This window comes from Canis lupus, chromosome 20 (assembly GCF_011100685.1).
Source record: "Canis lupus familiaris isolate Mischka breed German Shepherd chromosome 20, alternate assembly UU_Cfam_GSD_1.0, whole genome shotgun sequence".
Lineage (NCBI taxonomy): Eukaryota > Metazoa > Chordata > Mammalia > Carnivora > Canidae > Canis > Canis lupus.
In genome coordinates, this window is record NC_049241.1 from 57,633,944 (window position 1) to 57,657,509 (window position 23,566).

A 23,566-nucleotide genomic window follows, 5' to 3' on the forward strand; every position below is an offset into this window, starting at 1 on the left:
TCAGGCCTTGGAGAAGGCGGCGCTGCCGGCGGGGCCCGGGGGCGCGGCGCCCGGCTCCTCGGCCCAGCGGTTCATGCAGCGGCGCCGCGCGTTCATGAAGAAGTTGCTGACGGTGTTGAGCTCCAGGCCGAGCTGCTGCGAGATGGTGACCTGCATCTCCTTGGACGGCCGCTTGTTCTCCTTGAAGATGGCGATGAGCGTGCGCCGCTGCAGGTCGGTGAACACCAGGCGCTGCTTCTTGGGCTGCAGCGCGCGCTCCTTCTGCTGCTCCTGCTCCTTGCGCTTGCAGGCTGCGGGGGGGGGGGGGGGGGCGGGGGACACAGAGACGGGACAGCGTCAGCGCAGCCCCACCGCCGCCGGCGCTCAGGCCCCGCTTCCCCTGCTTCCTCCCTGCGGGGAGGCTCGGTGTAGACCCCGCCGGAGAAGCGCGCCTTACTGGGTCCTGGGGGCGCGCCCGCCCGGTGACCCGGGGACCAGTCTGTGCCTCCTTCCCCGGCTGTGTTCCCCGGCATGATGCGCGCAGGGGCCGGTCATCAGGCCCACAGTGCCGCAGCCCTGCTTGGCACAGCTGAGCCCCCACCCCTGCCCCCACCCCTGGAGGCTGAGGCCCGGGCTTGGCCTCCCTCAAGTGCCCAAGGGATCCCCTGGAGGTGGGGGATCTAAGGAGGGGTGGGGGGCACGTAGGACCCAGCTCCCCCTCTGTGGCACAGAGAATTCTGCCGGCTGATGGATGTTTGCCTATAGGAGGTGGCACCCCCCTCAGGGCCCCAAGCAGGATCCCAGGCTCCTCTGGGCCCCAGCTCCACAGTGGAGCCCTCCCCTCAATGCGGCGGGGCCAGCCAGCGCTGAGGTGGCCACCTCCCTCCAGGGCAGGGGTGGGGGGGAGGCTCAGGCACCAAACTGTCAGAGGCTCTGGTTCCCTGCCATGCATGGCCAGGGGCTGCACAAGGCACAGAGCCTGCCCCATTAAGCCTCCCCACAACTCTCACCCAGCCGCTCTCACCCCCACACATGCTGGTGGTGCAGGCCACCCTAGGAGATGCCCGCCACCAGCCCCCATGACCACAGGGACCACACACCACACTGGCTTATTTTGGTTCTGGAAGAGTCAGAACCAGATGGCGGGCCAGATCAATGTCCACACACGTCTGCAAAAGTAGATAAATCGTCCCTGTAGTGGTGGCTCATTTCTCAGAGACAACGGGTTCTCCCCTGAGATCTGACACCCCCTTCACTCCGCCTCCCTCTGACCTGAAACACAAGCTCCCAACAGCTCCTTCAGGTTTTATGGTTGAATAAAGGTTGTGTTTGGAGATTACTGGGCAGTTTAGAAAAGCCTCTAAGGGGGAGAGGGAGGAGGAGAGAGAAGAGAGATAGGAGGGGAAGAGGAGAGGGGACAGGAAGCGGGAGGGGAGGGGGAGGAGGGAGAGGAGGGAGGGAGAGAGAAAGGGGAGGGAAGAGGGAGGAGAAACAGAGTAGACAAATGAGAAAAAAATGGTAGGAGGAGAGGGGGAGGACGCTGTCAGAAGAGGCAAAGCTCAGAGGGTAAAAGTACTGTATCCACGAAACAAGAACAGGCTGCTATTCAACACAAAGGGCAACGAAGAGGGAAGACTGTGCTCTTAGGAAGAAACCTGTAAGAGCTGGAAGGAATCAACATCAGGACTGGAAGCCAGTGCCAGGAAACCCCCCCACCCCCCACCAGAAATAGTACAGGGCCTACATGGAGATGGGAAATGGGAGAAAGGGCATAATACAGGGTGGATGGAGCAGGCCGGCCGTCTGATTCAGAGGCAACCGAAAACTGGATGAAAAGACTGCCAAGTAAAAAAAAAAAAAATGAAAGAAAGAAAGAAAGAAAGAAAGAAAGAAAGAAAGAAAGAAAGAAAGAAAAAGAAAGAAAGAAAAAAAAGAAAAGACTGCCAAGTAAATAATGAAAAAGATCCATGTTTGGAGGACACAAGAGTCCCCGTGTAAGAGAGCCCACGAACACCTGGGTGGCTTGATTGGTTAAGCATCTACCTTTGGCTGGGGTCCTGGTCCCGGGGTCTTGGGATGGAGTCCCCTAGGCTCCCTACTCAGAGGGGGGGTCTGCTTCTCCCTCTGCCTCTGCCCCTCCCCCACTCATGCACTCTCCCTCTCTCTCTCTTGCTCAAACAAGTGCACAATAAAATACTTAAAAATAAATAAATAGATAAATAAGTGAGCCCAGGAAGTGCTCAACTCAATGGGTGAATAAAGATATGACCTGAGGCTCATCCCTGTGACTTCTCTGAGACCCAGAGAGAGGAGAAGGCGTAAAAGCTCCTGGGAGAGGAAAGCCGGATGTTCTGGGAGGGATGAGAGTCAAGTGGCTTTGGGCTTCTCAAAAACTAGGAGATGGTGAGGCAATGCCTTCAAAATTCTGACAGAAATTCTAGAATTGGATACGCAGCCAAACATCAAGCAGAAGGGTAGAGTGAAGACCTATTCAGCCAAATCAAGGCCTCCAAAAATCGACTTCTGTGTACCCTTTCTCAGGAAGCTCCTGGAGGATGTGTTTCACCAAAATGAGGAGGGAAATTAAAAAACAAAAGTGTGCAGGGGCACCTGGGTGGCTCAGTGGTTGAGCATCTGCCTTCAGCTCAGGATGTGATCCTGGGATCCTGGCATGGAGCCTGCTTCTCCCTCTGCCTGTACCTCTGCGTCTCTCATGAATAAATAAATAAAATCTTTATTTTAAAAAAGTGGAATCCAAAAAAAAAAAGTGGGATCCAGGAGGTGAGACTCAACCTTCAGGAAAAGGGAAGAGTCCTCTAGATGACAAGGAGGGCAGAGCCTAGAAGACTGTGGAACAGAGGCACCCAGGTCATGGGGTGCAGCCCCATCTAGCACCAAGGCAAGTGGAAAGGGGACATGACCTAAGATGTATGGAAAAATCCTGAGTTGGTTTGCATTTTGTGTGGGGACTGTGGGAAGAACTTGTGATCGGCAACTACTAACTCCTGGAAAAACAAACAGTCAGATAAGAATTGAAAAATGCAATCCTAGTGCTCTGTGTGGCTCAGCTGTGGACAATATTCACCGAAAGCATAACGATGCAATTCTGAATATCGATTTAGGCAAAAGACTGTATGTGTAGTGCGAAGCTGGCAGAGGGAAGGGGTGTGGTACGGATGTGCAAAGACGGAGGCGAACCGTGGCAGGTGAAGAGTGCACCAGGCAGCCCTTGGGGAGCAGGAACATATGCTCCTATTTTGTCTGCATAAAGAAACCCCAGGGGGCACCTGGGGGGCTCATTGGTTGAGCATCTGCCTTTGGCTCAGGGCGCGATCCAGGGGTCGGATCGAGTCCCACATTGGTTAGTGAGGAGCCTGCGTCTCCCTCTGCCTGTGTGTCTGCCTCTCTCCGTGTGTGTCTCTCATGAATAAATAAATAACGTCTTTTAAAAAAAGAGCTTTACACGTCAAGAACCCTGCACGTCTCTTATCTTTTACTCTTATGATAATTCCAGGAGGCAGGGATCCTTCTCCTGATTTACTCAGAGAAGGGGAGCCACGTGCTCAAGGTCCCAGCAGGGGCAGGACCGGAGCCCAGAAGGGGAGGGAGGTAAGACTCGGGTTCGGGGTTCCCCTCTTCCCCACCCAGCGCTCTCCCCTTCTCCAATCAAGTCCTAATGGGGGCCCCAGAGGCCAGGGCAGGGGGAGGGGCTGGGCCAAGCAGAGTCATGAAAAAAACTTCGTGTTTTGTCGATCGCAGCAAAAAGAGGCTCCCCTCTCCCCCTTCCCAGTGTTCAATCTAATTACAGCTCCTCACAGCCCGATCGATCTGGGCTCCAGTCAGAGCTGTTTACCGGGAGCCGCTTTTGTCCTGCGTCCATCCCCCACAGGCCCGGAGCCCAGCCCGAGGCCAGCCCGGAGGTGGGGGGGCACTGTCGCCATCACCACCCTCCCCTGGGCGGCACCCGCCCGGCACCCAGATGCCCCCACCGGCGCCCCAAGCGGAGGACAGGCTGTGGCGGGAGCCCCTTGGCGGACGCGCGTGCCCACGGTGGGGCGGGGAGGGCGCCTGGGGGACCCGGACTTACCCACAGCGCCAACCACCGGCTTCCTACAGCGATGCCACCGCTATGGCCACCTCTTCCGTGATGGGCTCCACCGGGCACCGCCACTGTGGCTTCCACCTCCATCACCTCCGCCACCATCACCTTCCCCATCACCTCCTCCACCACCTGCAGCCCTTCTGCCATCACCACCTTCGCCACCGTCACCACCTCCACCTGCGTCCCTTCCACCTCCATCACCTCCTCCTGCATCACCTCCGCCGCTGCCACATGCACCAATCCTACCATCATCCCCTCCTCCACCATTGTCTCCACCTGCATCCCTTTCACCAACATTGCTTCCCCCATCCTCCCCATCGCCTCCCCCATCACCTGCTCCCCATCGCCTCCCCCATAACCTCCCGTCACCTCCCCCATCACCTCCTCCTCCGCATCACCTTTACCACCATCACCTCCACCTGCATTGCTTCCTCTACTGTCACTTCCACTTCCATGGCCTCCTCCACCACCTGTGCCAATCCTATCATCATCGCCTCCTCCACCATCAGTGCCACCTCCACCTGCACCCCTGTCACCTCCACCTCCACCATCACCAGCACCACCACATCTTCCAACACCATCACCTCTGTCACCTGGACTTCCATCACCACACCTATGGCACCTCTGACCTCTCACCTCCTCTACTTGCCCCACCCTCATGGCCTCCCCTGCAGTCGCTCCCACACCACCTTTCTCTTTAGAGTTCTCCCTCCATCCCACCTCCTGTTACCCCACCTGCACCAGCACCTCCTCCGACGCCCTTCTCCTCAAGGCAGAGCCCATCACAGGAGGACTCAACCCCGGGGCCTGTGCTTAGGGGACAGGGAGTGGCCCCAGGCACAGACCCTCACCACCAACCACGGTTGCCATGGCAGCTGGGGGAGGAACCAGCTGGCCACCAGACCTGCTCAGGGACCCTGGGCCAGCCGGTCCCCCAACAGGGCCTCAGGCTCCTCATTTGCAAAACCAGGACCCTCCGCCTAAGTCACACCCGTCACACGTCCCTCAGCGCACCCTCAGCGCACCGTCACCGCTCCTCCTCCTCCCACCACCCCCACCCCGCCGCCTCTCTGCTCTCATCTCCACAGCCCCCTTTTCCTTTCCTTTATTTTCTTCATAGCATTACAGTGATGCCTCCACTCTATCCAGGGCCCCCCTCAAATGTGGGTTTGGGGCCCCTCTCCATGCCTCCAGGGACTCAGAAACTGATAATAAGAACACCAATTCGGAGATGCTCTGATCTTAGAGAGACTGGTGTCTCCCCCATCCCACCTCCCTCTGTCTTTTTGGAGTCCAGGGATGATCCAGGGATGATGCTGGGCTGCGGCTGGGTCCTGGGGGGTCCCCAAGGCCCTGGGAAGAGACTACAGGTGGCTCAGGAGGGACCACGGGCCTACTCCCAAGTCTGAGCTGCTCACGGGGTACCCAGCCCCCGAGCCAAGGAGGGCCTGGCCTGGCCCAGGGCGAGGCTCCAGGGAGGAGGGGTGGGCTCCCTGGTCCTCATCCAGGTGGGAGCCAGGGTGGGTGAATGGGGGGACCCTCAAGTGCCACCTCAGACCCCCTGGACCATTCCCCCATAGCCTCTCTGTTTTGCCTTCCTGGAAAGTGCTGGGGCTTGCAGACCATCTGGTCCCTCAGGTCCCCCCAAGGCCAGGAGGGCGGTCAGGCCCTGCCCCCCTGCAGTACCGCGCTGCGTCCGCCCTCTGTGCCTCCGTTTCCTCAACTGAACGCTCTTAATCCTGGTCCCTGCCTCACCCAGCGCCCAGCGAGGGGAAGGGATTTAGCCAGAAACGTCCTGGACCCTGGACGGGGTCCATCTAGGGGGTCTTGGGAGGAGAATGGCCATAAGGTCCCCCCCACCTCAGGCTCAGCCTCAGACTTCTGTGTCTCCCAAATCTTCTGGGAGAGAGCTCAGATGGAGAAACTGAGGTAGGGAGTAGGGATTCGGCCACCCGGAGGAGGCCCTGCAGTGGTGACCTTCCCCCAGGAAACCCTTCTCTGGATCCCAGAAGAGCCCGGGTCCCCAGTCCTGAGCTTGAGTTCCCTCCCCGATGGGAGACGACTTATACCCCTCATGGCCCCCTGTGGGACCCCCCGGGGCGACCCCTGGGCACCCTCCGCAGTGGGCACCCATCCGCAGTCAGGGAGGGAGCAGCTTGGGCGGCTGAGGCGGAGCCTCCCCCGCCCCTGCCCGTGGCCGGTGGGTGGGGGACAATTGGCAATGGGGTCTGCAGTGCAGGGAGCGGGAGCGGGGTCGCTGGTTGGTCACCCCCATCTTCTTCTCGCAGATGCGCTATTCCTTCTCTCCCTGCTCCCCCTCCTCTCCTCCCCCTCTCCCTCCTCCCATCCAATCCTCCTCCCCTTCCTCCCTCTCCCTCCTCCTCTCACTGCTCCTCTCCTCCCCCTCCTCCCATCCCCTCTCCCAGAGGTGCTCGGTGGGGTGGTCGGTGCCTGGGGGCAGGGTAGTGCTGCTGCTGTGCCTGTCCTGGGCCATCCCTGGGCTAACCATTCGGGCATCTGTCTGTCGCCCCATCGTGTTGGGGTGTCCACGTGGAGCAGCCACGAGTGCCTGGCCGGGTGAGGGGCTACGTGTCATTGAGGTGTGTGCAGTGCACTTCACTACCATTGCGGGTGTCCACAGGTAAACAAACCACAGGGGCGTGAGCCCCGGGACCTCCTGTGACCCAGCAAGTCTGCACGTGACAGGCAGGGGTGTGGGATCTGGAGGGTGCTGGGTGGGGAGAGGCCCCAGGGCGTGGCTGGGTCGCTGGGCAGTGAGGGAGGCCCGGGACCAGCGGACAGCAGCCTGACGCTTGCCTGCAGCTGGCCACGGGGGTGTAGGGGACATGGTGTGGTGAGGTGACGCGGCGGGTGACAGCCAAGGCGGATGGTGCCCCAGGGGAAGCGCCTAGGCCCTCAGGACGCTCCGTCCACCTGCCCGGCCCCGCCCACCCCCTTCACCAGCCCGGTAGGTGGGGACACCCGGGCTTGCACACACGCTCTGTGGACGTGGGTCTCCTGGTTCACCAGGCCAATGAAGGCAGCGACCCCGTGATCCTGCCGTCCTTGCGGGTCAGTCCCACCCTGCGGCCGTCGTGAGGCTCAGGCACACTCTCAATGTGCCCCCGAGCTGGACCGGCCCATTCCTTCCCTCCTTGCCTGCTTCATGCATTTATCAAGCGCCTACTGTGTGCCAGGTGCTGCTGGGGACAGCTGGGGCAGGACGCCCCCTCCCCTCGCGCAGCCACGGTCTCATGGGTAAGAGGGGTCACGCTAGTAATCCCACAGACACGGAGACGTGGAAAGCCAGGGCTGACTTTGTTCCCAGACAGGGTGCAGGCTCCCCCTCGGAGCGGTGAGGGTGGGGTGGCACCAGGGCTCGGGGGAGGGGGAAGGTTTGAGCCCGGGGTTCTAGGAGGCCTCCAGGTGGGGTGGAGCTGGGGATGCAGCACTGCGGGCCTGGGGACCCAGCCCGGGTCTCGGGTTGGGGGGAGGGCGTCTCGTGAAGCCCCACGACGACAGGGACGACAGGGAAGAGCCAGAGGGCCACCGGGAGGGCTGGGCTTGCCAGGGAAGGACAGCAGCTAGACCAGGGCACCAGAATTCAGCTGGGACACCGTGTGCAGCGGGCGCTCCCGTGTGCCCCCGCCTGCACCGAGGGCCTGTCCCTCCCCCACCGCAGTCCACCTGGGCACAGGCTCGGGTGTGCAGGGGTGTGGAGCAGGAGCCGAGGGCTGTCCCCTCCCCTCTGGCCACCTCCTGTGCTCAGCTTAGGCTTCGCAGAGCAGACAATTCAATACGGAGCCTGGTCTCCGGCTGGGATGATGACCGGTTTCCTTGGCGACGCGTCCCGCCCCAGCCGCCAGCTGCCCCGGCCCCAGATGTGGGGAGCACGGATGCCCCCACCCTGACGGCTTGTCCCCACTGGGCTGAGCTGCCCTGGGCATCCGCCAAGGCCTCCCCAGCCCAGAGACGGTGGATGACTTGCCCAAGGTCACACAGTGAGTCCCAGGAGAGGCCTGGAGTAGGGACACTGACCCTGATTATCTACACTGAACCCCGGAGGGAGCCAGAAAGGGGCGCCTGCTGGGGGCGGAGTCATCTCCAAGGAGACAGGTGCACAGCAGGCCCTGCCCTCAGGCCAGGACCCTCAGAGACCTCGGCAGCCCGTCCTCATCTGCCTTCCCCGGCGCCCACTCTGCCCCTCCCTCCCTCCCCCTCCCTCCCCCTCCCAGGCCTCCTGAGCGCACCTGGGCCAGCGCCCAGCCTAGGGGAGGCCTCCCCACTGCTCCGCCAGACGGGGCTTTAACGGCCACCTTTGCAGGGGAGTTCTGAGCCTTTCAAAGACTAATCAGGCAAATGAAGGACTTTGGGCCGCCCCCCCCCACCGGGGTGGGGGCCTGGGGTGTCTAGGGGCAGCTCACACTTAGACGGTCGGCCACGGAGAGTCCCCCCCCCCATTCAGACACCCTCGCTCAGGGGCAGACCCGCTGGTGCACGGACACACCCGTACCCAGCTTGCACACGGCTTGGATTTTTAAAAACCTATTAAGAAGTCACCGAGGCCAGCGGTTGAAAATAGATTTGAAAAAGATGACCGGAAAGGAAGCAGTGATAAGAAAGAAAAGAACAGAGAGGCCAACCCAGAAAGGGGGGCGTGACCCGGCACGTCAGTGATTAGGACACTAGTCAACAGATCAACTCCCAGAACCGGGTTCCCTGCGCCCTTGCGTTCACCTGCGCGGGTGGGGAGAACCCTCTGGACCGGCCTGACTGTCCTCCGGAAAGGGGGTGGCCGGGGTGGTCGGGGGGACAGGGGGATGGCCCACGAGAAGAGTAGCCAGCACAAATGACCCTGGAGGCTCTCTCTCCTGCTGTGGAAAGTTCTGGGTGTCGAGGAGACGGAAGCAAAACAGAACCGGGCTTTCTGTCCAAAAAGAGGAAAAGGAAAACCGGAGGAAGGCGCCCTGGGAGCGGCGGGAGTAAGGGCAGCCTCCGGGAGAAGCGGACACTGGCTCGCAGGAAGGAGGGTGACGGAGGAGCCGTCCTGCTCTATAAATTTGGAGCCAGACGAATGTGTCCAGGGTTGGAAATAATAAAACAGGGGAGGCGGGGGGGGGGGGTGGCGGCAGGCTTTGTGGAGGTGCCACTGCTGGGCCTGGGGACTCCAGTCTTCATTTGGGAAGTGCACAGGGGGAAGCGACTGTCCACGGCCACTGGCGTCACCAGCGTCGCAGGCCGCCACCGGCCGGGTCCCGTGCCCTGCGCTCCCTGCCGCCCTGGCGTGTGTGCCCTGCAGGGCTCTGGGCCTCTGTGGGGCTGCGCGCACCCCGCCAGGCTGCGGAAGGCAAGGGCCCTCCAGGCTCCTCTCCGCTTTAGGGGACCCCCCCACCCAGCAGAGGACAGTCGTGCAGAAGGCGGCACAGCTCCCGGTGGCGGTCGCCTCGCGGGGGACATTGAGGCGTTGACACCTCCCCCAACACGGAGCCGGGGGCCCCTGCTGCCCCGTTTTCACCCTCCCTGTCACTGTAGGTGGACGCGACCCCCTCTCAACCCCCACGCACTGCGGAGTGAGTCCAACGACTGCATAGATGCAGGAGAGACAGGTGCTCCAGCGAGCCCAGCTGGCGCGCATGGACGGCTCCCGGTGGCGACACAGGTCCCAGGAGAGACGGGGACCCTTCCCGCAGTCCAGCGCCGCAGGCCTCCTCGAACAGGCCAGATCCGGATCCGAGCACGGAGAGGGTCGGGTTCCTGAGCCTGAGTCTGCGCCCGGTTGTCCCGCTGTGAACGTGGGCAGGTCTACACCAGCCTCCGCCGCACCTCCATCTGCGGCCCGCACCTCCCTTCCGCAGTCTGTGCTGGTCACCAGCGCCTCTCCTTGGCCCTGTGTCCATGTGCTGGGAATCTGTGACTTGTTGGGTCTAAGGGGACCCCTCTCCACGTCTGCGCACAAGGCAAGAGTCCACAGGCAGGAGGGTTTCGCTTCTCAAGCGCACCCACACCTACACCCGCTGGGCAGAGGGGAAACTGAGGCCGCAGGTGCCCTGCGCCGCCCGAGGTCCCGGGGGGCCTCCAGGCAGCCCCTGGCTCCCGGCTCGCCTGTCCCCTCCCCCACAGCACTGCCGTCCTTATTGATCAGGGGCCGCATTTAATTAAAAACTTGATTCAGACCAGCCTGAGCTGCCCGGGTAGCTGGGCTTGCTGCTCCATACAAAGGCGCAGGCAGGGCAGCCGCAGGGCCAGCAGCCCAGGCCGCGCAGCTGCCCGGCCTCCCCGCCGCGTCCTTTGTCCTCAAGGGTCCAGCAGCCGGAGTTAGGGCGCCCCGGGGCCGGGGCCGCGGGCAGGGAGCTTCCCCTACATCCCGGCGGCCGCAAGGGGCCGCGTGGCAGGACGCTGAGCAGGCATGTGATGAGCCCCAAAGTGACCCTAAGGAGCCCCCTCCGGCTTTGAAGGAGCGGCACCGTGGGCCGCCCGGAGCTGGGTGGGTCGCTCAGACTAGAGTGGTGATGGCTGATGGGGAAGCAGCATAGGAAAGGGAGAGAAGTTAGGGAGGAGAGTGCCTGTTCGGGGATTTTAGGCGAAGGGGATTTCAGAGTAAAGGAGTAAGAAACCAGCTTCACCCCCTGCACGCTGCAGGCTTGTCAATGTGCTTAAGTGTGGTGTGGGGGGGTGTTGATGTGGGGGTGACCACCCCTGTCCTGCAGGCGGGGAGGGGCATCGGGCTCCAGCAGGGCTGTAAAGCCAAGGGTGGGCCCAGGCTTCAGGGAGAAGCAGAGGCAGGGATCCAGGGGTGGCTGTGGGCGGATGCGAGGGAGCTGGGGCCTGGGCCCCACACCTGGTCCGTGGGGGCCCACGTGGGTCCCGTCACCGGCGGCGGAGGGGCCCCGAGGTGAAGCCTCAGGCTGGAGCAGCCACCCCACCGCCCACCTGCGGTCCTCGGAGCCGCTTACAGACCAGAACTTGCCGTGACCTTGGCAGATGCCCACTGTCCTTGGCGTCAGGGCACTGAGGCCTCTGCTAGCCTTTGTCCCCGCTGGACCACCCACCTGGAGCGTCCCCCCATATGCAGGAGGTGGGAGCCCGGGCCTCTCAAGCCCTGAGGTAGCCCCTCCGGACTCAGCCCCCACGGGAAACGGACTCCCTCTCACAGGGTGTGCGGGGAGGGGTGGGGGTTGGGCAACTGCCTTCCTTTCTCGCCGCCTCCGCCTCGGCCTGCTGGTCTGCAGAGTGGGCACGACAATCACATCCAGCTTAAGTGGTCATTCCAGATGATTCCATCTCTCATCCCTGGTGGCTGAGCCAAGGAGAGGGGGAGGGCCTCAGGCCCCCCAGCCAGCCCCCTCCCCATCTGAGAGCCTGCCCTCCCCTCTGCCCCCCTGTCTGTGTGGCAGGGACACAGAAGCACTGAATGGGGGCAGGGTCCTACCGAGTCCCAGACGGGGTCCTGTGGTTTGCAGGAGGGCCTGGTGTGTGTGGTGGGGACCCAGGGTCACCCTGGGCATGTTGCAGAGCTCACACAATCCGAGACGCAGTCCCCATAACCCCATGCACCCCTGTGGGGGCTCGAGGGGTCCCCTGCAGACCCGTCTCCCTGTCCACTCTCTGCATCTCCAGATCCCGGGCTGCCCTGGGCCCCCCTGAAGATGAGGAGACCTGTGCGTGTGGGGAGCAGTTAAGCAAGGTGACCTCAGGGTGCAGAGCCTGTGGGGGCACCCCCAGGGCCGTCACAGGGAGAAAAACCTCAACAAGCGCCCACGAGGTGGCATCTTATTCCATCCACTTCTCAGATGAGGAAACTGAGACTCGGACCCTCACCCCACCTGTCAGTGAGGGAGCCCAGGGGTCCCAGGTTTTCAAGGCCCCCGCTGGGAGGTCTGGCGGGATGTGTAAGAGGCGTGGGCCCCGTGCTGCTCACGCGGAGGTTTTTACAGAGGTACAGGGTCCTGGGGGTGCTCACGGAGGCTGCACAGCCAGCCCCCCCAGGGGGACGCTGTTGGACTTTGTGGGCTGGGTCCCTTCTTGTTCAAGACACCCCCGCCCCTCAGTCTGGGTAGAGCTGCAGAGTGGAAGCTGGGTGGGTGCAGGGGGAGGCTGGGGGGCACTGCGGCCTTACCCTGGTGGAGGAGGCCCTTTGCCTTTTCCTGTCCATTACCCTCCCCCCCAGACCCGCAGCCCGGCCCCACGCCGCCACCCCCCCTCAGGAACTTGGTTCCAGACATGGTCCCCTCCCTGCCTCAGTTTCCCCTTGCTGGTCTCCACCACCCCTCAGGGCTGTGGGCACCTGACTCACCAGCGAGGCAAGAAGGAGGCCAATCGCCTCCATCCGATATTTATTTTATATATATTTTTTCTGATCAGTTACAAAACATACTTTTCCTCCAGAGTTGCAATTTAAACAATATTTGAAGACGGCCAAAGCTATCGACCCGCGGCGGTGATGAATTAGAGACGGTAATTCGAATTCATCGACCACCCCGCCCCGAGAGCCGAGAGCCCCCTCCCCCAGGCCCCCCCAGAATCACTGCTTGAGCTGGAGCCAGGGAGGCTTCTGTGAGGACCCTGGGGTGGGGTGGGCAGATGAGGTCCCCAGCGGTTAGGGGGCTGCAGGATGGGCCTTCCGGACTCGCGGTCCCGTCCCAGAATCTCGGACCCAGAACCTGGCTCCCCCGCCCCCGCCCCCGCCCCCGCACACACATTTTACAGATGGGTAGACTGAGGCGCACAGAGCAGGGGGGCCCTGAGGCCCCCTGGCCGGATTCCTCAGGTGCCTTACAGAAGCAAAGCCACCAGCCCTTTGCCCGGGGCCCAGATCTGGGAAGGAGGGAGGTGGGAAGCTGGGGGGCGGTGGGGACCCACGGGGCTGGGGGGGCCCGCGCGACCGCCCTTGCGGGCCCCCCCTCCTCGGAGCTTTCCCGTCTCTGCCTCTGTCTCTCTCCCTTTCTCTTTGTCTTTCTCTTTCTGCGTCGGTTTCTCTTCCGTCCCCATCTTTGTTTCTGCTTCTCCGTCTCTCCGTCTCTCCAGTTTTATCTTCTCTCTCTCTCTGTCTTGTCTGTGTCTCTCCCGACCCGTCTCTGCCTCCGCGAGTCCATCTCTCCACAGGTGTCCTCCTCCCTCGTGGGCCCTGTCTGTCTCGTGGCCCCTGTGCCTGTGCCCACGGCCACCGAGTGGCCTCGCCGGAGGCAGGAGAGCTGAGCACCGGGCTGGGCCGTGGGGCTGCGAGTCCTGGGGGTGGGGGGCGGGAGTGTGCAGGGGGGTGGGGGGGAGGAGTGTGCAGGGGGGTGGGGGGGCCGGGAGTGTTGGAGGGGCAGTGTGTGCAGGGGGGTGAGGGGGGCCCGGGAGTGTTCAGGGTGGTGGGGGGGCCTGGGAGTGTGCAGGGTGGTGGTGGGGGCAGGGAGTGTGCAGGGGGGTGAGGGGGGCCCAGGAGTGTGCAGGGGGTGAGGGGGGCCCGGGAGTGTGCAGGGGGCGGGGGCGGGGAGTGTGCAGGGGGAGGCGCGGGCAAGAGCCCTCCAGGCCGGGAGCCGGGCGCGGGCCGGGGAGGGGACGCCCCGCTGCCTCCCCCTAACCGGGGCGATTTGCCGCCACTTAACCGCTTTTCATTTGCGCAGCGACCGGAACTAAAGGCCTCTGAGCCGCCGGCGCCTAATTACCCCTCGCCCTGGGCCGCCGCCACCTCTAACTCGCAGGCAGGCCGAGCCCCGCAGTGTAGACGGGTCGGAGCGTGCGGGTTGCGAGCCCGCGGGTGGGTGCGGTCACCGCGTGGGCAGCGGCAGGAGGAGCAGAGTCCCAGGCCGAGCACCCCGCCCCGGGCGCGACCCCTGCGCTCCCCCTCACCCCTCAGGCGCTCCTGACCCCACCACGGATTCGATTTTCCTTCTTTAGAAGGGGAAACTGAGGCGCGGAGGTGAGCCTGCTGCCACAGCCACAAGAGCCCAGGAGACCCGGCCAGGACGCCAACAAGGACTCAGTTTCCCCTCTTGCAGTGCTAGCAGCAGCCGGAAAGGATGCCCCAAGTGCACATGGGCCTCTGCGGGGTCGCCCGACCCGCGATCTGTGGGTCTGTGGCTTGGGGGACCCTGGCGCACCTTCCGGGGAGCCCTGAATTGTGTGGCCCCATACGTGTCTGTGAGAAAAATGGAAAGTGACCTCCATTCTTTGGGGGTGCACCCAAGCCAGACACCATGTCCCCCAAAATACATGCGCTGGGAGGGGGGGAGGTAGAAGGTGGCTGCCATGGCCACACATCCAATGCCCCTGTCGGCCAGGTCTGGAGGATGTCACTTAGTGTCTAACACCTTAGAGCCCTGTGGGGCATGCGGGTGTCCTTTAGGCTACCACTGTCACCTCCGTGGCACAGCAGGCTGTGGCTGTGTGTTGGTGTGACTAGTGTGCTCCGTGAGCACACCCACGTCCTTGCACGGGTGACGGGGAGCAGGCTTTGCCCTTCCACAAAACCCGCCTAGGTTCCTAACGCCATTTCTAACATGTCACAGCGACCTCCCTGCACGCTGGGTCACCTGCCACAGAGGAAGGAGAATTTATTTTCCCGTTCCCTCAAGTGGAGAATCTAAGAAGCCTATGGGAGGCTCAGCTTGTCACCTCACTCCGCAGAAGGGGAAACTGAGGCCGGGTGTGAGTGCAGGCTCCCCGGGGTTGCCCAGTATGCCGGGGGAGGGGGGGAACGAACACAGACCCCTCTCCATCCCTCAACCTACGCCCCCCTCCAAGCCCCCTCCCTCGCCGGGTGGACTCGCGACACAAATCCTTCCCCCCTCCCTGCTACAGGGGCGCCTAGTTTGAGAGGCAGCCACTCCAGCGCCACTTGCCCCTGTGTGCAGAGAAGCGATCGATCCAGAGCCCGAGCCGGCTATTGTCCCCAAGGCAGGGGCGGCCGCAGCCCCCTCCCCCTGCCGCCAAGGATAGACACCCCCTCCGGGGCAGGCCCATCCTGGTGACAGTGGCAGGGGCTCTCCTGCACCCCACAGGCACCCAGGAGAAGGGAGCCCGGCCAGGCCGCCTCGCCAGGGGCAGGTGTGGACACAGCTGCTGCCAGCTGGGAGGGGGGAGGGAGCTTGGTCCCCAAGGGCCGGGGGCTGAGAGTCAGCCAGAGAGAGGGACCGAGAGGGGACGGAGAGTGGGAGACGGACGAGGAGCGGGAGCACAGCCAGAGCAAGTGAAAAATAAATAGACGCCGGTTTGCCCCGACAGAGGTGGAGATGAGGGAAACAAGGGGAAAGCCGGCCGCGGGGGCGCGCACCCCAGCCCTGGCACCCGCGCTCGGGGGGCAGGCGGCCGGGGTGTGAAGGCCTCCGGGCCTCCGGGCCTCCGGGCGAGGGTCCCCGGGGCCGCCCCTCCCCCGCCGCTCCGGTGACCTTTGCCAGCGGCCGGAGAGGGGGAGGGGGCTATCGATCGCCCAGGCCGAGCTACAAAGAAGCGCGCTCTGGGCCGAGGGCTGAGCGCGGGCGGGCCTGGCCTCCTGGCGCCGCGGCCGGTGGGGTCCGGCTCTCCCCGAGCGGGAAGCGCAGCCGGGCCTTGCGGGAGGAGGGGAGTGGCCGCGGGGCTGCGGCGGCGCCTCCAGCCGCCCCCTGCACACAGCACACACACAATGGGCCACCCTGCAGGCGGCCTCGGGGACCCTCCCCACAGCGTGGAGGGAGCCGGGGACCCCTCCCCAGCCGGGAGGGCCGCCGGGCTGCCGCGGGGCGAGGCGGCGCAAGCCCTTTCTCCCTTTCGGCGGCGACAGTACGGACGGGCAGGGGACAGATCGCACTCCGGCCTCCTGCCGGGGAGTCCTGGGCCCGCGGGAGAAGGGGCTGGGGTGCCCCGGGCCACCCTGCTCGGTGCTGGGGAGGCCGAGCCAGCCCCGCCGGGGCGCGCCGCGCTCCTACCTGCCAGGCGCAGCGCCGACATGCGCTGGAACTCGGGCTCCTGCAGCCACTTCCACATCCTGCGGAAGGTCTCCCGGCCCGACTTGAGCTTGCTCCAGGGCTTGGGGTTGCGCAGCAGGTCGGAGAGCGTGCCCTGCGAGCGGCACAGGATGCGCTGCGCGAAGATGGCCTGCGGGATGCTGTAGCGCTTCAGCTCCGCGGTGATGCGCTGCGCCACCTCCTTGGTGTTGATCTCCTCGGCCGCCGCGCCCGCCCCGGGGCCGCCGCCGCCCGCGCCCGGGCCGCCGCCGCCCGCGTGGGACCCGTGCGCCCCGGCGGCCGCCAGCCCGCCCAGCGGCGCCAGCAGCCCCGCGGTGCCCCCGCCGCCCGCGCCGCCGCCGCCGCCGCCGCCGCCTCCGGGCAGCCCGCGAGCCAGCGCGTCCTCGGCGCGCCCCAGCAGCGCGGCGTGCGGCTCGAAGGCGGCGGGCGGCAGCAGCTTGTCCCCGGCCAGGTGGCCCGGCGCGCCGTAGGCGGCCAGGGGCGGCGGCGGCGGCGGCGGCGGGGGCTGCGGGGCGCCGTGCAGCGCGGGCGGCAGCGCGTTGGGCAGGGGCGACAGCGGCGACCCCATGGCGGGCAGCTCCTTGCCGTAGGGCCCGTAGAGGTGGCCCACGGAGGCCAGCGCCGCGCGCTCGTCGCGCATGAGGGTGAAGCTGCCGCTCACGCTGGCCGCCAGGCGCTGCGGCGGGGGCGGCGGGGGCGGCGCGGCCGCGGGGTGCGGGTGTGCGTGCGGGTGGCCGCCGTGCGCCCCGGCCACCGCCGCGGCCGCCGCGTGCTGGTGGAACTTGTCGGCCACGGCCGCGAGCGGCGGCAGGTGCTGCAGGGGCGTGAGCGTCGTGTAGGTGCCGCCCAGGCCGGGCGCCTCGCAGGCCATGCCCATGGCGGGGTGCAGCGGGCCCGCCAGCTCCCCGCGGAAGTCGGCGCCGCCGCTCGCGCCGCCCGCGCCGCCCGCGCCCCCGGCGCCCCCGCCGCCGCCCCCGCCGTCCAGCAGGCTCGCCATGCCGGCCACCAGGCCCGGGCGCCCGGGCGCCACCAGGCCGCGGTGCTGCGCCGCCGCCGAGCGCGCGTGGCCCGGGCTCAGCAGCTCGCCCGCCTGCGCGTGGGCCACGCCGTGCAGGCCCCCCAGGCTCTCCAGGCTCAGCTCCATGCTCGGCCGCCGCCCGCCGCGCGCTCCTCGGCGCCGGCCGGCGCGCTCAAGGCCGCCGCATGGCCCCCGCCCGCTCCCCGGTGGCTGCGCGAGGCTGCCCGGCTGCGCGGCGCACCGCCCGGCCCGGCTGCGAGCGCGGCCACCAGGATGTGGCGGGGGAGCGGCCGCCGGCGCCCGGGCCCGGGTCTGACGTCAGCACCCCCGCCCACCGCTCCCCGGCCGCCGCCTCCCGCCTCGCTCTCCGCCCGCCCCGGCCCCCTCGAGCGCCGGGCGCGCCGACCGGGCCAGGCTCGGGCTCCGGGGTCCCCGGCCTGCGCCCGCCGCGCCCCGGGGGCGGCCGGACCGCGCACCTGGGGAGGGGTTCCCAGGGCGCACTGTGCCCCAGGTGCGGCTGCGGCGCTCTTGTCTGCGCCTCTTCGCAGAGGGTCAGGGGGCTACGTCCCGCCCGACGCCCCCCAGGTCCGCCTCCAGGGAGTGCGCAGCAATGTGGCTGGGTGGGGGCCGCCATCCAGCCGTCCCCCGCTTCCAGGGGCGCACACAGGCCGGGGAGGCAGGGTCCTCCTAACCGGCACTCGACAGGGAGTCCCTGCCCCTCCCACCTCTCCAGGGGGTGCTGCTGAAAAGCCGGGTCCTCAGGGGCTCTCTGCCCCAAGTGTCTGGAGCTGCTCCTGGGCCTCAGTCTCCCTAGCTGTACACTGCAGCACCGGACCTCCAGGGTGCCGAAGGCACCTCCCACGTACAAGCTCTCCTAGTTTCCTCCATCTCCAGCGTGGGAGCAGCTCGGGGTGACCCTTAAAGGCCCCTGTCCTTTTCCAGCGCAGTGGGGCAGAGAACATGTCTTCTCTCCTTCCTAAGAAGCCTCCGTGTCCAAGGCCAAGGTTGCTCTTTTGGGTGGGGGAGTGAAGGTGCTCCTTTCCCCACCTGGAGACAGTTGAGGCCCAGGGACACCTGAGAACTGGGAGACACAGGGAGGCTCCTGCCCTCAGAAAGACGACCCCTTCCGGGATCCCTCCAGTGGGGTAAGAGGCGGATCACAGAGGGGAAACCCCCGTGACCAGGCCTGCCACCAAAGACTGCCTCTGTCTCAAGGCCAGAGTGGGGAGGGCATCCCCAAATCAACCCCACCCTTTAACCTTTGGGGGGAAAGCCAGTGAGGCCTCTGCTGGAGCCCCCACCCCCCCCCAGGCAGGCCCATCTCAGCAGGGACGACCTGGGCTGTAAGCTGCTGCTGGGGGGTGGGGGGAATGTGGGGGGATGGAAGACCCTGGCAGGGAGCCAGCCCCCACTCCATGCAAACCCCTCACCCCCCTCCACCCCCCTTCACCACCTCTCCCCTCCCCTGTGGATGTGGAACAGGGCTGAGCTTGGCCCCTGTGCCAGGGCCCGTTCTGAGTCTGCCTTCCCCTCCATGATGGGGGGGCTGCTTTCCTGCCCGCTACCTTTGAGCCAGCTGGGGGAGGGGTGCTGTCTCTAAGCACAAGGGAGTTGGGGGGCCTGGATGAGCAGGACTCCTGCTTGGAGGGATCACACAGGAGAACAGCCTGGTCCAAGTCCTGGGGAGGATAGGGCTAAAGCAGACCGGTCAGTGGGTCGGTGCCTCGTGCTCACGACTCAGCTTTTAGTAGCTGCCTCCTGTTTTCCAGCCACGCACCCTCTCCTCACGTAGTCCCAAGAAGGGGTCAAGCCACCATTCGCCGCCTCAGTCCTGGTGGTGCCAGGGCTGGCCTTCCCCTTGGTCCCTGGGTTCTGTCCAAGTGTTCACACTGCCCAGGTCCGGCCCCCGGGCTTTTCCATTCTGGGGATTGTATGTGATTCCACATTTTCCATTCTTACACCCATTTTCCAGGTGGGAAGACAGAGATGGAGAGCGGGAGTCCAGATCACTGACTATCCCCCTCCCCATGCAGACTGGGTCTGGGAGGCGGGTTCGATAGTGCTGAGCCCCAGCCTGAGCCCCCCATTTCTACCCTCCAACAATCACAGATAATTAAAAATAATCGTGGGATCTAAAAATCAATCAGGCTCCATAAAATGATCACATCCCAGGCCCAGGAAGTGCAGCTCAGGCAGGGTGGAGGAGCCGGGGCGGGAAAACCAAGGCGGAAGAAAGTACCCCCAAGTGCGGACTCAGGGTGCCCCACGGGGGCCCACATCATGCAGGCTTTTGCTTCCTTCTTTATGTATTTCCCCCAGCTCCATTATCACTTCATTTATATCACAAGCGTGTAGGGCTCTTCTCAAGAAGAAAGCGTCCATTTTGAGAAAAAAAAGATGCCAGCCAGTGGCTTGGAGGCGGAGCCCCCGGCCTCAGGCCCCCCCCACCTGGGCCGAGACCCGCAGCGCAGGGCGGCTGGCCCCCCGCCAGCAGGCCCCCACCCCGCCGCCGGCCTGGCCTGGGACTCCCTCGGGGAACAGGGATCTTGCTCCCCAGAGGGGCTGCGCTCCCACTGGGAGGTTGAACAAAAATTTGCCAGCATCCAGCGAGGAAGGAGGCCCCTGGAACCCCTGAACCGGCTTCCCCCACCAGCGGCCTTTTAGTAATTAGTAAAATAGAATTGAGCCGGCTCCGGGGCAGGCGGGAGGCTCGGGCCCTGATCGATCTTAGGTCATTAGGCAAATTGCGGTGGGGGGTGGGCTGGATGGGGGCAGGGAAACCCCCATCCTCCCTCCTAGGGGGACCTTGGCCACCTCGCCGAAGCTCTCCAGCCTCAGTATCCCCCACAGGAAAACGAGTTTAACTCCGGGCCGTGTCAGTGCGCGCTGGGCTGCCTCGGGCTGCCGCCCACCCTCTCTGTGCCCGGCTCCGGCCTCCTCCCCACCCCGGGAGCCCAGCCGCCTCCGGGGCTTCAAGCTGGTCTCCCTCCCAAGCTGGAAACTCTCCGTAACCAACTGCGGTCCAGCCCCTCCCGTCTGGTTCTGGCCCCTGCGGTGGCGCAGCTGAGCAGAGTAGGGGGACAGACCCCAGGTTTTCCCTTTGGGGCCTCCCCCAGGTCCCTCCGCCCCCGTGGCTGATTTTGTGATTCGATTCTTCCCCACCGAAATGAAAGTCACCGGCCTCTGTGCACCCGGGTCTTTATTAGAGGAAGGTTTTAATAAATAGTGCGGGTGGGTGTCCCCTTCCAGCTGCCCCGCAGCCTGGCCTCGCACCGGCCCACTTCCAGTCCCCGGAACCTGCCCACGCCCCCAAATCCTGGCCGGGGCTCGGTAGGCCCTCAGCCTCCCGCCAGACTTCTGCGCCTTCGTTCAGGCGGGGTCGGAGGACTTGATTCAGATTTGGGGGGAGGGTGCGAGGCTTTTCAGGCCCCGTGGGGATCCTGGTCGGGCCGGGCTGGGCTGGGCGCGCAGAGGTTCCACCTCGGAGGCTGGGCGGGGTACCGCCCGAGGGCCGGACCTGGGGCGCCACGACATCGGGGCTTCGCCCCTGGCGGGCTGGAGACCGAAGCTGCCCGCCCGCTGTCCGCCGTGCCCGGGGGCGCTGGGCCTGGGGCGGATGCTCCCGCGGGCGGGTCGGCGACAGCTGCGCCCGATCGATCCCCGCGCCCGCCCGGGCTCCGTTGCCCCCGCCGCGTGGCTCCATCGAATCCTCATCGCTCCCGGGCCGCGCCGCCCGTCGCGCTCTCGGCAAACACGGCTCTTGTTTGCGCGGGGGCACCGGGGCCGGGCGTCTGCGGGGCGCGGGGTTGTGTGTGACCCTGGGGCCCCGGGTGCTGTCCCCTTCCTGGCGACGCGGCCCCGCAGGCCGGGAGTGGCAGGGACGCAGTTAGAGGGGATCCCTCCCCCGCCGCGCCCCTCTGTCCTCCGGGGAGGGCGGTGGAGGCCGGAGGAAGGGGAGGGCGCCCGGACACCCCCCCCCCCCCGTCCCTGCCTCAGTCTCCCCATCTGGAGAGTGACCCCCCGGGGCGCCCGAGGTCGGCTCCCTCTCCTCCCTCCTCCTCCACCTGCTTCCCCTTCCTCTGCGCCAGGCCAGCGCGGCGCGGTCCGGAGCCGGGCGGGGCGAGCCTGCGACGCCCAGGTAGTGAAAGGTGAGGCCCGGTGGGGTGGGGGAGGCGCAGCCAGCGGCCCGGGGGCACGATCGTCCCCCCCTCGCCAGGCCCCGACCGTCTCGTCTGGGCTTGGTCGAGAGCACCCCTCCTCCTTCGCGAGCTGGAGAGGACACTACGAGTCTGCCCAGCGGCGAGCAGTCGGGGAAACTGAGGCCAGGTCGGCCGGACGCGGGTCGCGGGCTCCTGGGGTTGAGGGAGGGGGCGGGAGCCGCTGGAGCCGCCCCACTGCCCAGCTCCGCTCGCCGCTGGGGGCCGGGCGCGGAGGGCGGAGGTTCCCGGGCGCAGCGAAACCCGCGTCAGGCGCGCGGCTCCGGAGGGGCCCCCGCCGCCCCCGCGCCCCCGCCGCCCCCCGCGGAGCTGCGGCCCCCGCGGCCCAGCGAGACCCCCGCCCCCGCGCAGCCCGAGCGCCCCCGCCCTTCCCGGAAGGCAGGTTCCTGCAACAATTAAACACGTAAACGTCTCCATCTAATCCGGGGAGCTCCGCGCCGGGCGGAAAGGGGCGCGCACCCCCGGAGCGGGCGCGGGGGCGCGGCGGGGCCTTGCGGAGGCCGGCGGCCCTGGGCGCTGTCGGGGCGCCTCTCCCGGGGCGCGGCGCTGGCCTGCGGAGCCCGGCCCCCCGGCTGGGACACCCCGAGCGCAGGGCCAAGGACCCCGGGGCGCCGCGCCGAGGCGGGGGGCACAGGCCCGGGAGCCCGAGGCCCCAGCCGGGCGGAGGACGCCGCGCTCCTGCTCGGGGAGGGTCGGGCGCCCCGCGCCAGGTAACCGGGCGCATCCGGCTGCGCAGCCTCGCCCCGACCTGGCGCCCCATTAACGCGCCATTTATCTGAACACATGGCACCCTTTCCGCCCGGCCAGGAAGTAGGGGGAGGCAGAGACTCCGCGTCCATCCCGCAGGGCAGACGGCCCCCACCCCCTCGCTGCCTCCCTGGGTGTGGGGGGCCCTCTCGGAGGGGCGCTGGGGTCCGGGTGCAGGCCCTACAGGTGGGGGGGCGAGACTGGGCCGCTCCCTGGATTTGAGCAAAGCTCCCCGTGCAGCCCCTCCCCAGAGCTGAGGCCTCTCTGCCCCTCCCGGGGCTCCTGGGCTGGGGGAGGAGGGATGAGGGGGAGGAGGGATGGACACCGTCCTTCTGGTCCTTCTTCCTCCTGGTAAGGACCAGGGGCAGGGCAGGGGCCTTCCCTGCAGAGGACCTTGAGGCTGAGTCCTGTGGGATGTGTAGGAGTTGCATGGGGTGGGTGCAAGGGATGAAAGACCCCTTAGGATCGGGGAGGGGGGCGGGGGCAGGGGCAGGGGAGGGCCAGGGCCCCAGAGATTGTCGTTCGGGTCCCTGGGCTCCTCACAGGCCTTCATTAAGGAAATACATGTTGAATGAGTCAATGAGATAAAGCGGACCGAGTGGGGGCGGTGTCAGGGCCAAGCCTTGAGTGCCAGTCCCGATGCCAAGAGGGAGAAGGCCAGGCAGCCTCTAGAACAACTGTTCCCAGACTCGGTGTGCAGGAGTGGGGCTCAGGACGGATGTGGTGGGGACGGACCGAGCCCATGGCACATGTGTGTGGGGGGCAGAGATTTTAGCTGAGCCTGGCAGGTGAGTCCCTGCTGGGGGGTGGGCGCTGTTCCCCTGCGTCACTCCGCCCTGCCCAGGGGTGAGGGGTCCCAGATTCCCCCGGGGAGTCAGACGCCCAGCAGAGCCCCCCTTCTACTGCCTGCCCCTCCCCCGCGTGCCTCCTGTGAGCTGCTGGAGGTGGGACCGCGGGGCAGCCGCTCTGGTTATACCCCCTTCTAGATGAGGAAACAGGCACCGGGAGGTAGGTTGGCGGCCTGCGACCGCCGGGCCTGCAGGGCTGGGTGGCCTGGCTCCGCGCCCTCAGGGACTTGCAGTCTGCACGTGTTGCGTGGACACGTGGGTGTGTCCAGCTGGCAGCGCTGTGTCCCGGTGACCTTGGGAGGCAGGGGTTTCAGGTGCACAGAACGTTCCTCTGACCAGTCATGTGACAATCCCAGGGACCCATGCCCCCTCCCCACTGCAGGTTTGTGGGAGGGACGGGGAGAGACAGCCCGCCCACCGCCCACATCTGGGGCCTGGGAACCAGCAGCCGGGTGCTGGGCTGCTCACAGCCTGGACGAGGGTGGGGGTGCTCCTGGACCCTCCCACGCAGCCCAGCAGCCGGTTAAACATGAGAGGGACCCAGAGGGGAAGGGTCAACGGGCTCCCCCCAGAAGGACACGGCCGCCCCACCTGGACCGCAGGAGCTGACCCTTGGGGAAGCCTAGGCGGCGGAGAAGCAGAGCCCTGGGACCTGGGGCGCTGAGGGCCACCTCGGTTTCCCCGCCGCATAAGGAAGGGGAGTCCTGCGGCTCCTCTCACCCCGCTCT

General features: G+C 65.9%; 1 protein-coding gene across 1 annotated transcript; it reads right to left on the bottom strand.

Annotated features, from left to right (window-relative positions):
• ONECUT3 (one cut homeobox 3) lies at positions 1 to 17,152 on the bottom strand. The gene is made up of 2 exons (XM_038565347.1): positions 15,970 to 17,152; positions 1 to 290 (listed from the first exon to the last, which is right to left on the bottom strand). Exons 1-2 carry the CDS (start codon positions 17,150 to 17,152, stop codon positions 1 to 3), a joined length of 1,473 nt encoding a protein of 490 aa, XP_038421275.1.
• Between the last annotated feature and the right edge of the window lie 6,414 nt (positions 17,153 to 23,566).

Excerpts from the sequence above, each read along its gene's own strand:
- ONECUT3 (XM_038565347.1), bottom strand. The coding sequence starts at position 17,152 with ATGGAGCTGAGCCTGGAGAGCCTGGGGGGCCTGCACGGCGTGGCCCAC. Across the intron at positions 291-15,969 it reads GTCGGCGCTGCGCCTGGCAG|CCTGCAAGCGCAAGGAGCAG; the intron begins GTAGGAGCGCGG and ends CCCCCCCCGCAG.